This window comes from Martes martes (genome assembly GCF_963455335.1).
Source record: "Martes martes genome assembly, chromosome: 4".
Classification (NCBI taxonomy): domain Eukaryota; kingdom Metazoa; phylum Chordata; class Mammalia; order Carnivora; family Mustelidae; genus Martes; species Martes martes.
The window spans coordinates 134,143,662-134,157,824 of NC_137891.1; the positions used below are offsets into that span (position 1 = coordinate 134,143,662).

The 14,163-nt window shown below is 34.7% G+C and overlaps 1 protein-coding gene across 1 annotated transcript in view; it reads left to right on the top strand.

Annotated features, from left to right (window-relative positions):
* Window positions 1-14,163, top strand: part of ANKRD13C (ankyrin repeat domain 13C) — a 98,342-nt gene that overhangs the window by 62,581 nt on the left and 21,598 nt on the right. Inside the window, exons 8-9 of the mRNA XM_080800334.1 lie at window positions 3,072-3,203; window positions 6,205-6,366. Coding sequence (XP_080656460.1) covers window positions 3,072-3,203; window positions 6,205-6,366 — 294 coding nt within the window. The remainder of the gene's footprint in view (window positions 1-3,071; window positions 3,204-6,204; window positions 6,367-14,163) is intronic.

A 14,163-nucleotide genomic window follows, 5' to 3' on the forward strand; every position in this document is an offset into this window, starting at 1 on the left:
TCGATCCCAGGACCCTGAGATAATGACCTGAGCCAAAGGCAGAGGCTTAACCCACTGAGCCACCCAGGCGCCCCTTCTCTGCCATCTCTTGAATATTGGTGTACCCTCGATGTGGTTCTCTTTGTGACAAACCGTCAGAATAATCTCTTCCATTCCTACATCTTGAGCTACCTGCCATGGGTTGATGATAGATCTCTCAGTGGAGATCTATCTACTTAAGTTTCTAATGGACGTCAAGTACTTCAAAATTCAGCTTATCTAAAACTTAATTCTTTTTTTTCCCCTCTAAACTCCAAACCTGCCCTCTCTCCCATTGTCCTTCCTTTGATGAATGACATCATTCTCTATTCAGTCAGGAGACTGTGAGTTATTTTTGAAATATTTTCTTGTATTCCATGTTTCCTAATTAGAGAACAAGTGTGGTCATTTCTGTCTCCCTAATGTCTTATAATTACCTCTTTTTAATCATACCATTACTGCCACAATTCAGATATTCATTATCTCTCAACTGGACCGTTACAAAATGGTCATCAAAAACATGATCATCCTGGTCCCCTTCTTGTCTCCTTCTAAATTATCCCACATATCAGAGATAGATTGAACATTGAAAGCAACTTCGTGAAACCTGCCTTCTTTAATGATACTTTAAAAGATCCCTGTTTCCTAAAGAATGAAATCCAAATTCCTTAACATGACCTGGAACCTTCTGTGACCTGGCTTTTGCTTACTTTTCCAGCCTATTTTTAATTTACTATCTTAGATACCCTCATACTGAGCTCTTTGCAGTTTTTCAGATGTGCCATTCCATTTAGATCCTCATTTCTTTGTTCACATTGTTTCCACCTCCTGGAATGCTCTTCTTCTTGTACTTCCATACTTTTGGGGCATCTACTTAGTGTTACTTCCTCCTTTGTCAGGTGACCATTATTTTGTTTATGCTCCTACTGAATCTGGTACTATAGTACTTCTAATGCTATATTCATTTATGTAGCATTCTTCCTCTGCTCCCCATGGTTCCTTTAGTTGTATTCTCTGGTACCTAATACAGTGCATCAATACATTCCAGGCTGGAGTTTGGCAAACGCTTTCTGTAAAGGGAGAAATAGTAAATATGTTAGGTATTTATATATATTTTTTGGGCCAGATGGTCTCTGTCACTGTCTCTGTCTCTGTCACAACTACTCAACTCTGCTTTTAGAGTTTATACCTACAAATAGGTATAGACAGTATTTCAGTGAATGAGTGTGGCTATACTCCAATTTATTTATAAACACAGGTGGTACACTGGATTTTGCCTACTGGCCATAGTTCACCAGCCTTTATTCTAGACTTTTGGATAATTTATTAAATAATTTGACCTCTTGCATATTAAAGACAATGGGATAGCTGCCTAGGCAACAAGTGAGCTAGAAGCATGGCATTGAAATAGAAGCCAGAGAGTAAGGCTACTAGTGAAAATATTAGCTAATCTTAAAGTAGCAATGGAATTATGAAAGGATTGGTATTTAGGGTATATGTGTGTGTGTGTTTTATACCTAAAAAAATATAGAAAAGCTTGATTTTGAGCATCAGTTCTCAAGGCAGGGAATAGTTGTTTATTCTAATATACATACATAAATAATAACTGTTCAATAAATGTTTCTTGAACAAATGTTATTAATGATTGATCTTTTTCAATGATGTGGTTAGGAGATGGCCAGTCTATGATTTTTAGAAGAGTTATGTTGCAAAAGTTTGTTTAAAAAGAGGGTTTTTGAAACTTAAGGCAAATTTCTTCATAGACAGTGTTGTATATAGTATTGATCTGAAGCTAATACATGAAATCCTAATTGATTTAGAGTATATTTGAAACATAATGTCTGACAGTTCTATACCTATGCCAGCTATAGTTTTTCTTTAGAAATTGTGTTCAGAGTTAGTTTGGTTACCGGAGCTACATTTTCACCTCTTACAGCTTTAGGATTAATGTCAAGATTTTTCATTCTTCACTTGTAAGGGTGAAGGAAATGGCCCTGTTCCAGTCCCAGGGTATTGCTGTGTTGGTTTTTGTTTTTGTTTTTTTTTTTTTCCTGTAGACTCATAAGTTCAGAAATAGATTATATCTGGATGAAGTTTAGTGGTTAAGAATAGAAAATGGGCCTCTTAGGAAGCTAGAAATCTGGAGATAGGGGAAATAGAGCCTCTAGTCATCATAAAACCTTGTGGACAATTCTTATTCCCTAGTCACTTCTCTAGTTTATGACTTTTTTCTCCTTTCTTTCCCCTTAGGGCCCTGTAGTCCTAAGTATCAGAGATTCTCTTCTTGGCCTATTACAGAATAGAACCTCATTTTATACCTACTCATTTACCCTCTGTACCTGATCCTTTAGTCTTCTGTCTCTGAAGCAAGCACAAACCTTTTTTCTCATTAAAAAAAATAATTATTAATCAATTATTGTGTATCAGCACTGGGAAGTATTTAGAGGATAAACCAGAAACAAGACTAATTATTAAGTTTTGAAACCATGGTTTTTTATTTTCAGGTTCCCTTTCTTGCTATAAGGAATATAGAGAGGATCTCTTTTCTTCTTTCCTTCTCTCCTCTCTTTCTCTTCCTTTCTCCTTCCATTCCTTCCACTTACAGTTATTGGGAAAGAAAGGCTCAAATGATAGTGGTGGGTCTTTGGAGGAAAAAGAGTTAAAGTAAGATTGATCTATATTTGAAGAAAACCTTGATAAGGGAATTTTGTCTCAGACCTCTCAACTTAATCTTTTAAAATTGCTCTACATACTCTATATTTCTGTAATCCGTAATCCAGTATTGTTTCCATGACCTATCTTTAATAGTATAAGAGTACTGTATTTTATGTGCCCCATATTTACAGATTTATAATTAGCCATAATTCTAACTCATTTAGAGATGCAGAGTTAAAACTTCTGTAATTGGTTTTTAGATTAAGACTTAACATTTTTTAGAATCTGTCCTTTTTGGTTTTAAACTCTGTAACATCTAATTGTTGATATTTTCATATGTAGTACTAATAACCTTTGAAAACCTAGATTCTTATATTTAACTTATACCCTCACTGCAGGAATCAGAGATGGAAACAGAAGAAGAGGTTGACATTTTAATGAGTAGTGATATTTACTCTGCAACTTTATCAACCAAATCAATTTCTTTCACGCGTGCCCAAACAGGATGGCTTTTTCGGGAAGATAAAACAGTATGTGTAAATCTTAATTTTTCAACTTTAAAAATTGCTCAGTATTTCATGTTACCAAAATAATGTGGTGGAAGTGCGGAAGAAGTAACTTACTGAATTGTCTCCCAATGGTTTATTCCCTCCTCCTTAATCCAGATAGGGAATTATAATGGTTGTTTGCAGAGTTAGAAGATATTCTTACAAAATTGGAGAGAGAAAGTTTAGCTCATTTGACTTTTGTTGAGAAACATTCTTGCTGTCAGCTGCCTTGTTATTCACAGGGAAACATGGTTCCATTACATTTCTAATGCTTTTATTCCTTAAGACCACAAAGAGGGATACACTTTTGAATTCGTTTCCCTGGACCTTTCTTTTTTCTTTCTACTTTTAGACTTCTAAACTATTTACTCACTCAGTATCTGTTTCTCAGTATTCCATTCGTATGACTAGAATTAAATAAGCTTATGTTTCTAAAAAAATAAATAAGCTTTCATTTCTATAACAGTCATTAAATTAAATTTCCATGGAGGTTCCCTCATTTGTGAATTGTAAATTCTTTCCGTAATTCCCATTTCATCTGTCAGCAAGAGGTTATATAAGGCTATTCAAAATATATTTAAAAATTTTTAAATAGACCTATGAGAAGCATTTCATAAAGTTTTAAATACAATTAATAAGTCATCACAGAGGCAACTGGCTAGCTCGGTCAGTGGAGCATGCAACTCTAGATCTCAGGCTTAGGAGTTCGAGTCCCACATTGGATGTAGAGATTATTTAAAAGAAAAATCTTAAAAAAAAAAAAAAAGAAGAAATCACATAGGTGAGGGCCATGATCTACTGCTTTCAACAATTGGGTTTTAAAAATTATGTTTTATTACACACAGTAGAAATGAATATATTCTTACCGGAAAAGCAAAAATGGTTGTATTAGGGTTCTCTGAGGAGGAAATTGGTAGGAGATCACTCTCTTTCTATATCTATATTTCTACATGTAGATACATGTGTACCTATATACAAAGATTTGGATATAGAGAAAGAAGGTGGGAAGGGTTTTATTACACCAAAAAAAAAAAAAAAAACCACAACCAAAAAAACCCTCCACAGTAACATCTAGGCAGTGTTAGACCAGACAACTGGGCACCATAGTCTAGTTAAATTGACACAAAATTAACCACCACACAACCTTATACATAAATATGAAAAAAGCCCTTATTACTAACTCAGTCCCCAGAGTACTTTGTAGAGAATTATGCATTTGTATATCCTCTAGATCATTTTTTATTCTCTGCATACATAAATATGTATCCATAGTAATATCTAGCTTTAGTTGTTATTTATTTTTTCTAGTGTTATATTGTGTTGTTTGTAGCTTTTTTCTTCACTCTTTAGTATGTTTAGAAAACTTTTTCTTATCAGTAGTACCACTTCATTCTTTTTAGCAACTGCATAGTATTCCATTGTATGGATATATTGTAGTTTATTTATCTAGTCTCTTATTTATGGACATTGTGATAAATGACACACAATTGTGTCCAGTTTTCTGCTATTACAAGTGATGTTGCATTTACCATCCATTTATATATCCTTGCATTGTCTCTTATAGATAGCAAAAAATGGAATGGTTGGATTATGAAGCATATATACTTAAAATTTTTATTGATATGATGATTTACTTTTAATAAATGCTGTTTTATTATAAGATTTCAAAAACTGAGAATTACCTCCTCAGAATTTCTCAACCACAGATAAATTCTCACTATTAGATGTGGGTTCATGAACTTTATTTTCAAAGCATATTTGGCAGCAAATAGTATAGGATTCCCAGTTGTAAGCTCCCACACTGCAATCCATTTGTTGGCTTGAAGTCTTATTTGTTTGTACTCTGTTCTTCTGGACAGCATTAGAAGGATCACCTCAAGAGAAGATAAAAATTGAAGCTGCTATTCATCTAGTGCTACTGCTAAGCAGCTCAAAGCTCTTGAACAGCGTCTAGGTGATCTTCTTAAATCTTTGACAGGTAAGGAGGGAGTCAGTAATACTTACGGTTCCCATTTTATAGGTAGAAACAGGTGCAGAATGCTTTACTTTTTGATGACTGGTAAGAAGGCCACCAATAGCAAGGTGGACATGAAAACAGCCCTAAACACGTAGTTTTGGAATGCCCGAAAACATCAGTAAGATGGAGACCAAGTGATTTTCATGCAGTTAGAAATGGGAAGCTTGTTTTCAGTAAGCTTTTGATCATGGTTTTTATAGCAGGGTGTTTGAAATTGACCGCCCATGGGTCTGAAAAAGGTTGAAGGTTAATGTTGAAGGAGGTCTTCATTGAAAGGAAAGAACAACTGTTTCCTTGATACCATTTATATCACTTGCATTTCCTTATCCCTAATCCATAATGTAAACACTTAATTGTAATTGTATTGGTGAGCAAGACTATTCTGTTGTTCTCTCTTCTTTACTGAAAGCAGCAAGCAACCGTAACTTGAAGTTAGGTCTTGTTAGAGAATAGAGTATTGGAGCAGGTAATTATTTCTAGTTGTGCTAGGGATTCCTATGTGAATTAGAGTATTTCTTTTTATTCTACTTTTTTTTTCTGTCTATAAAATGGGAACAGTAATTATCCCTGACCCCTCCTTGTTACTCATGATTGAATATCAGCTAAGTAAAGTTTTCGGATAGCTTTGTGCTACTTGGGAATAGATTCTAAAGGAATACTATGTGGTATTTTTATTTAGATTTAATTCATTTGCAGATTAACTACCATACATCTTGTGTGTTTAAAATTTTCGTTTATAAATGTGAAATGTATAGTTTAAATATTTTTCAATTTAATAGAATGTGTAAGATAATTTGATAAGCTCAATTACCAAAGGGAGTATTTATTTTCACCTAAATGTTACATGTTATGGAAAAACGTGTATATTATTTTGAAACTTTTTTTTTAATCTAAGATAAACAATTCATTTTATTATTTTGAAATATTTGAATATTTTATTATTTTGATTATTTAATTTCATTTTAGGAAAGAGTAGGAAACTTTTTGGCAGACTTTTATCTGGTGAATGGACTTGTTTTAGAATCAAGAAAAAGAAGAGAACATCTTAGTGAAGAAGATATTCTTCGAAATAAGGCCATTATGGAGAGTTTGAGTAAAGGTGGAAACATAATGGAACAGAATTTTGAGGTATAATGTTTACTTCTAATTTATAATGTTCTAATAAGACTTCATTCCTGGCACTCAGTGAATTTATATAAGTACACTAAGTACACTCACAGGTTTTTTTTAAATTAATTAATATATATATATATTTATTTTACTATATATCACCTTTTATTTTTCTTTAATAGGGCCTTTGGTAATTTTTTGTGAATGTATTCTTGGTCTTTGAGTCTTCATTAATAGATTAAAATTGTTTTATAAGCATGAAACCAAGTGTTAATTTTTAATCCATGTCCCTTTGTATATCTTCTTTTTCCTACTTCACCAACTGAAATCTTGTGTTGCTTTGAAGGCCCAGCTAAAGATTTACTCCCCTTATGAAGTCATTTCTAATCTATACCTTCCCATAAGTTTTATGTAGCATGTGTATATTAAGAACATGCTATATGCAAAAAATTGTGTGACAGTAGGGGAAGGGTAGAGGAAGTTAGGAAATATAAAGGTATATGAGACATTGTCACTGGGATATTAAATTTATTTTTTATTTTGAAAATTTTAGATTTTAGATTTACAAAAAAATACAAAGAATTCCTCAGTACTCTTCATCAAGATTCCCCAGATGTTAACATTTAATTACAATGGTATAGCAGTGTTTTACAAATTAAAGGTGGCATAGGGACCCCTTAATTTAGGGACCCCACTAATTTAGTGCGCTGTGACCACCCTTTTTAAAAGAGAAAAAAAATTAGAACCTCAACAAAGATGTTAGAGTAAAACCAGAACACATGACATGTAGTATGGGTCATTATTTTATGAGATAATATTTTAGGGGTGTATGTGTTTATAAATACAGATATGTGTGAGTGCTGGTTTGAAGTGTCAAATGTGAGTCACAGTAGTAAAAAGATTATAGGTTACTATGAGGAGGCTTGAATCCCTTGAATGTTTAGTTTCTTTTCTATGGTATTGTGCCAGATTATGTTTTAGGGATAGATAAACTTTTCAGAACAATATGCCAGGTTCCAGCTAATGCATGGTAATGCCGTGCATGCCAGGAAAATATTTTAATGTTTCGAAAGTTCATTTGTTTAGTGAAATAGCTATAGTTGAGTTAAATAAGTGTAGGATATAAAATGTCTTAAGAATCCTTATTAAATGTTAAAGTTGTGATTATGCCAGTGTAGTGTGATCCTGTCCCCTTATGCCAGATCCTCTTTTTTTTTTTTTTAATATTTTATTTATTTATTTGACAGAGATCACAAGTAGTCAGAGAGGCAGGTGTGTGTGGGGGGGCGAAGCAGGCTCCCTGCTGAGCAGAGAGCCCGATGTGGGGCTCGATCCCAGGACCCTGAGATCATGACCTGAGCTGAAGGCAGAGGCCCAACCCACTGAGCCACCCAGATGCCCCGCCATATCCTCTTTGTACACCTTTTTCTTTTGTTCCTGGGATAGAGCATCACAGGACTTCATTTTCAGGAAGCCTTCTGGTATTTACTGATCTCTTGATCAGTAAGAGATATAGGACATGATATGCTCAGGAAATAGAAATGCAGATAAACTGAGAGAGGGAATGCTGAGCTCAGTCTTTAAGAAAGCTGCTACTCTCTCCCATCATAGACCAGACAAAAGTCAATTTCTTTGGACTTGCATTGTGATTAAAATTTTATTGGACTTGTTTTTTTTAAAAAATGGTTTGTTGTGGTTTTGGTTATTGCTACCTTTGTTTAAGTTTGGCAGTAAATTATTTGGGGATGAATACATAGAAACAAAACTTTATAAAATAGAATTTCATGGGCCATTTGCCATTTGTCTTCAGTTGTCTGATCTATCTACATTTAAACTTAACAGTACGCAACATGATTTCCTTTAGGGCAGAGATTGTAATGTGATGCACCTAATTGTTAATGGGGCCTTTAAATGGCATTTTAATCAGCAGTAGTTTTGAACTTTGAACTTAAAACATAGTTTAATTCCAAATGAGTATATAATAGAACAAAATAATATGAAATAAATTAACTAATTAAGCTTTTAATTTCTATGCAGAAATCAGAGGAAACATTTCCTATGTGAAGCATAGCCTTTTGAACTGTATAGTTCTTCATGAATATTTAAAATCAGCTCATCAGTTTCTACAAAAGATGAAAAATGTGGTAGGATTTTGATTAGGATGATTTTGAATATATAGATTAGTCAATTTTTACATAAAGGTCTGCTTGATTTTTCTGAATTCAACTATTTATTTTGAGATAATTATAGGTTCACATACATAGTCATAAGAAATAATACAGAGATTCTACATATATACTCACCCAGTTTCCTCAAATGGTAATGTCTTACAAAACAGTAATATAGCATAACCAGGGTATTTGCATTTATAAAGATATAAAACATGTCCCTCACCATAAGATTCCTCCTATTCCCCTTATATAGGCATACCTTTTGCCTTTTTGTGCCTTTCCTTGTCCTTTATTCCTGGCAACCATTAATCTATTTCTCCATTTTAAAAATTTTGTCATTTCAAGAATATTGTGTATAACCCTTTGAGATTGCCCCCCCACCCCACTCAGCTTAATTCCCTGGTAATTTTTCCCAGTTGTAAATCAATAGTTTGTTGGTTTTACTGCTGCGTAGTAGGCCATGTTATGATTATACCATAATTTGGTTAACTATTACCTGTTGAAGGACATTGGGTTGTTTCCAGTTTTTGGCTATTATGAATAAAGCTGCCAAAAATGTTCACATACAGGTTTTTGTGTGAACATAAGTCTTTATTTCTCTGGGATAAATGTTCTTTGGGAATGCATGAAGCTGGCTGCTTGTGTGTGTGCTTGAGGAGTAAATGGGCAGAGGGACCCTTGGGGAGTGGGCTGTAGGACCCTGTGTGCCTCACTGCCCTGGTGGCTGTAGAAGACAGTTCATGCCAGTTGTCTGATTTGTCTACTCTGTGTACCATTCATACTGTAACTGGGCCCGAGCAAGAGCACCTGTTCTGTGGGGTCCCAAACAGACCAGGTTCAGCTAGCCACTTGCCACTGGCAACATCCAAGGGCAGATAGACAAATGGTGGTGAAATAAGAAAGGACTTTATTTTGGTGAGGCCAACACCAGGAAGATAGCTAACTGATGTCTCAAAGACTATGCAAAGTGCTGAAAATACTCCTGGTTTATGTAAGGAAAATGTGGGACAAATGTACGTGGGTATGTGCTGCTGGACAGTAAAGGTCAGGTTGATCATTGCCCTGGGGTCAGTCATGCAGGGTCTTGCTAGTGTAGGGGCAGTTCTTATTGGATTTCTGTCAAGGGATCCTTTGCCTGTAGGGTTTTTTTGTTTTGTTTTGTTTTTGTTTTTTGTTTTTATTTTTGTTTTGTCTGAGTTAAAAGATAACTGGAAAGAAGGAGTTAATTAGAAAGTACAGACTGAGGTCAAATGTAGGTGGTTTTGAAGTCCTTTTTCAACACTCATCTCTAGAATGCCCAGATACTGTCTTTGCTCTGGTCCATTCAGAACTTCCTCCATAATGAAGAGTTCACATCCCTCCCTTCCGGGGTTGGGCTTGGGGTTGGGATGATGGAGGTGAAGGGAGGGTTCTGCACTCGGGTTCAAGTACAATTAAGAGTATAGTTGCTGGGTTGTATGTTTAGTTTTGTGAGAAACTGCCAGAATGTTTTACATTTTCCATTCTTCCAAACAGCGTATGCATGATTGTTTCTTTCATCCTTTCCGACATTTGATATCATCACAATTTTTATTTTACCCATTCTTTTTTTGGTTTTTATTATTTTTTTTATTATTTATTTTACCGTTTCTGGTAGTGTCTTACTTAGCTCATCTGGATAACAAAATACCAGAAAGTGGATGGCTTAAACCATAAGAATATATTTTTCACAGTTCTAGAGGCTGGAAAGACCAAGAGCATAAGCATGCTTTCCTATTTGCTTTCCAGATATGGATTTTCTTATTGACTTACAGATGGCTGACTTCTTGCTGTGTTCTTAGGTGGGGGAGAGCACTCTCTTCGCTCCTTATCTTAGAAGAACAGTAATACCATCATATGAGTCTCGCCCTTGTGACCTCATCTAAAACTAATTATTTCCCACAAAAATAGACTCAAAATGGATGAAAGACCTAAATGTGAGACAGGAATCCATCAAAATCCTAGAGAACAGAGCAAACTCTGTGATCTCTGCCACAGCAACTTCTTGCTAGACACATCTCCAAAGGCAAGGGAAACAAAGGCAAAAATGAACTTTTGGGACTTGATCAAGAGAAAAACCTTATGCACAGCAAAGGAAACAGTTGATAAAACCAAAAGACAACTGACAGAATAGGAGAAGATATTTGCAAATGTCTTATCAGATAAAGGGCTAGTATCCAAAATCTATAAAGAACTTTCCAAACTCAACACCTAAAAAACAAAGAATCCCTTCAAGAAATGGGCAGAAGATATGAATAGACATTTCTCCAAAGAAAACATACAAATGGCCAACAGACACATGAAAAAAGGCTCCACATCACTTGGCATCAGGGAAATACAAATCAAACCACAATGAGATACCACCTTACACTGGTCAGAATGGCTAAAATTAACAAGTCAGGAAATGACAGATGTTGGCGAGGATGTGAAAAAGGGTGAACCCTCTTAGACTGTTGGTGGGAATGTAAGCTGGTGCAGCCACTCTGGAAAATCGTATGGAGGTTCCTCAAAAAGTTGAAAATAGAGCTACCCTGCAAACCAGCAATTGCACTACTCCAAAGATTTTGTGGTTTTGGGTTTACCCCAAAGATGCAAATGTAGTGATCTGAAGGGGCACCTACACCCCAATGTTCATAGCAGCAGTGTCCACAGTAGCCAAACTATGGAAAGAGCCTAGATATCCATTGACAGATGAATGGATAAAGAAGATGTAGTATGTATATACAATGGAATACTTGTCAGCCATCAAAAAAAAAAAAAAAGATATCTTGCCATTTGCAATCATGTGGATGATATTAGAGGGTATTATGCTAAGTAAAATAAGACAGAGAAAAGAGAAAGACAGTTATTATATGATATCAAGTCATATGTGGAATTTAAGAAACAAAGCAGGATCATAGTGGAAGGGAGGGAAAATATGATGGAATTAGAGAGGAAGACAAACCGTAAGAGATTATCATATGAAACAAACTGAGGGTTGCTGGAGGGGAGCAGGGTGGGGGATTGGGGTAACTTGAGTGATAGACATCAAGGAAGACTTGTGATACAATAAGCAATGGGTATTATATAAGACAGATTACTCACTGAATTCTGCCTCTGAAACTAATAATACATTATGCATAAGTTAATTGAGTATAAATTTTTAAAAATGTTAACTGGGAGAATAGTCGGAAGATCCTACCAGGGAGAATGTTGGGGATAGCCCTTGGCACGTTGTAGGAACTGCTTTTGCTTCATCTGTGTTTGTCAGCTCTCTTGAATTCCTTAGGCCAGAGAAGATTTTGCCAGGTTTCTTTTGTTTCATTTTGCTTTGCTTTGAAGCCCTGTGCAGCGTAGGTGTTGTGATACTGAGTCACACTTCCCAGCCACCACTGTCTTTGTGTTCCCTATCATCTTAGAGATATGTGGCCTAGGAAATTGGATGATACTAGTCCATAAGCATACACTTGGCAGAGGAGATGGCAGAATAGCTCAGTGGCCCAGAGGAAGCCCTTCTGCAGAACGTTTTATTCTTTTTACTGCCTTAGATGCTGATAGTCAAAGGAGGGCCTTGATGCTTGTTTATAATTTATGCCTGTCTAATTTTCATGAGGTGAGGAGGCCTGTAATGAAGATCACATTTAGAGAGATGTTTGAAAAATAAAAAAGGAAAACCAGAAGCAGTGCTGAGGAGTAAGCAGAAAGTGCAGGAGCTGTGGCACAAGGTGAATGTCACAACTGAGCGTTACATTTAGTTCTGAATTTCCTCCTAGCGAGGGAAAGACTGGAAATACAGGGAATAATATAGTGTGCATTCCATGAAAGGAAGAAATAACAGCTGGCCTTCAGAGATGCGTGGTTTTGTGACCGGATGGAGGTGTTAGCTAATGATGTGGTGGTGGTCATTTTGCAATATATAAATGCATCAAATCAACATGTTGTACACCATAAACTCATATAATGTTGTATGTCAGTTATATCTCAATAAAACTGAGGCAAAATATTAAAAAAAATCTAATTACCTCCTTAAGTCACCACCTCAAACACCATCACATTAGTAGTTAGAGTTTTAGCACATGCATTTTGGAGGAATATAAACATTCAGTACATAACACATAGTGAATATTGCTATCTTGTTGTTTTATTGCATTTCCCTAATAGCTAATGATATTTCAGTGCTCATCTCTTCATGTGCTTATTTGCCGTAAAATATACAGATTTATATCCTCTCTGATAAAATGTCTTTTCCTGTCTTTTGCCCATTGTCTAATTGGATTGTTTCTTTACTGTTGAGTTTTTAAAGTTCTTTATATATTCTAGATACTAGTTCTTTGTCAGGTGTGTGTGCAGGTATTTTTTCCCTACTCTGTAGCTAATTTTTTTCATCCTATTAAACGGGTCTTTTGAAGAGGAAAAGTCTAATTTTGATGAGGTCCAGTTTAGTAGTTTTTGTTTTATGACTTCTACCATGTCTGTGCTTAGCTCCAAGTCGCTTAGGTTATCTTCTATATGTTTTTGATCAAAGTCTTATATTTCTACATTTTACATTTAAGTCCTTGAATTAATTTTGTTTAAGGTGTGATATATGGTCGGGGTTTATTTTTTGGATGTCTAGTTCATATAGCACCATTAAAAAAAGAAAAGGTTCGTCCTTCCTCCATTGAATAACCTGCTGGAATTTTTACTGGGATAGTGTTGAATTTGTAAATTAAAGTGAGGGTACTTGATATCTTAAAAATACTGGCTTTTCTGTTTCATGAACCTGGTGTATCTCTACATTTATTTAGATCATCTATAGTTCATCTCAGAAGTGTTTTGTAGTTTTTAGCATATAAGTCTTACTCACATTTTACTAAATTTCTCTCTCAAGCATTTAGTATTTTTTAGTGCTTTCATAAGTGGTAATGTTTTGAGATTTCATTTTCCAGTCATTCCTTGATAGTATATAGAAATACATATGACTTGTCCATATTGCTAAATTAATATATTATATAGTTTTTGTAGATTCCTTAGGATTTTCTACAGATGATCATGTCCAGTCATAAAGGTTTACTTTTTTATTTCATTGTTTTTCTTACCTTATTGTGCTGGGAAGTAACACCAATATAATGTTGAATAAAAGTGTTGAGCCTAGGTGCCATGCCTTTTTCCCGAAGGGATTTTTTAATATGTGTGAATTTTAGGAAATCATTATACTAATTTTCAGTCTGGCGTAAGTAATTTCTTAAGAATTACTAAAAGCCGTGGTTATATTGTTATTTGTTAATTCTATAATCCTTGTAAGATTACATTTTTGTTATTTTAGAATAAAAAATATGTATCTCATTATATATTGTTTGGACTTTTGATAGGGAAGAACTGAAGAATTACATATGAGAATCTTTTTGGAGTTCAATTATAAATATTTAGAAGAAATTTAAAGAAAATAGTAATTCTATCAGATACTCATCTGTACATATAATTTGATTTGGTTGAATCAGGTAAGGTGTAGGATGAAAGAACATCAAAATAGAATTGATAAATGTAATCATAAAAAAGATACAAATAATCTGTGTGGTTTTTTGTTTGTGTGTCTGTGTGTTTCCTCTTAGACACAATTTGCTAACACATGGAAAGCAACATGAAACCAATACCAGTTTCATTATAT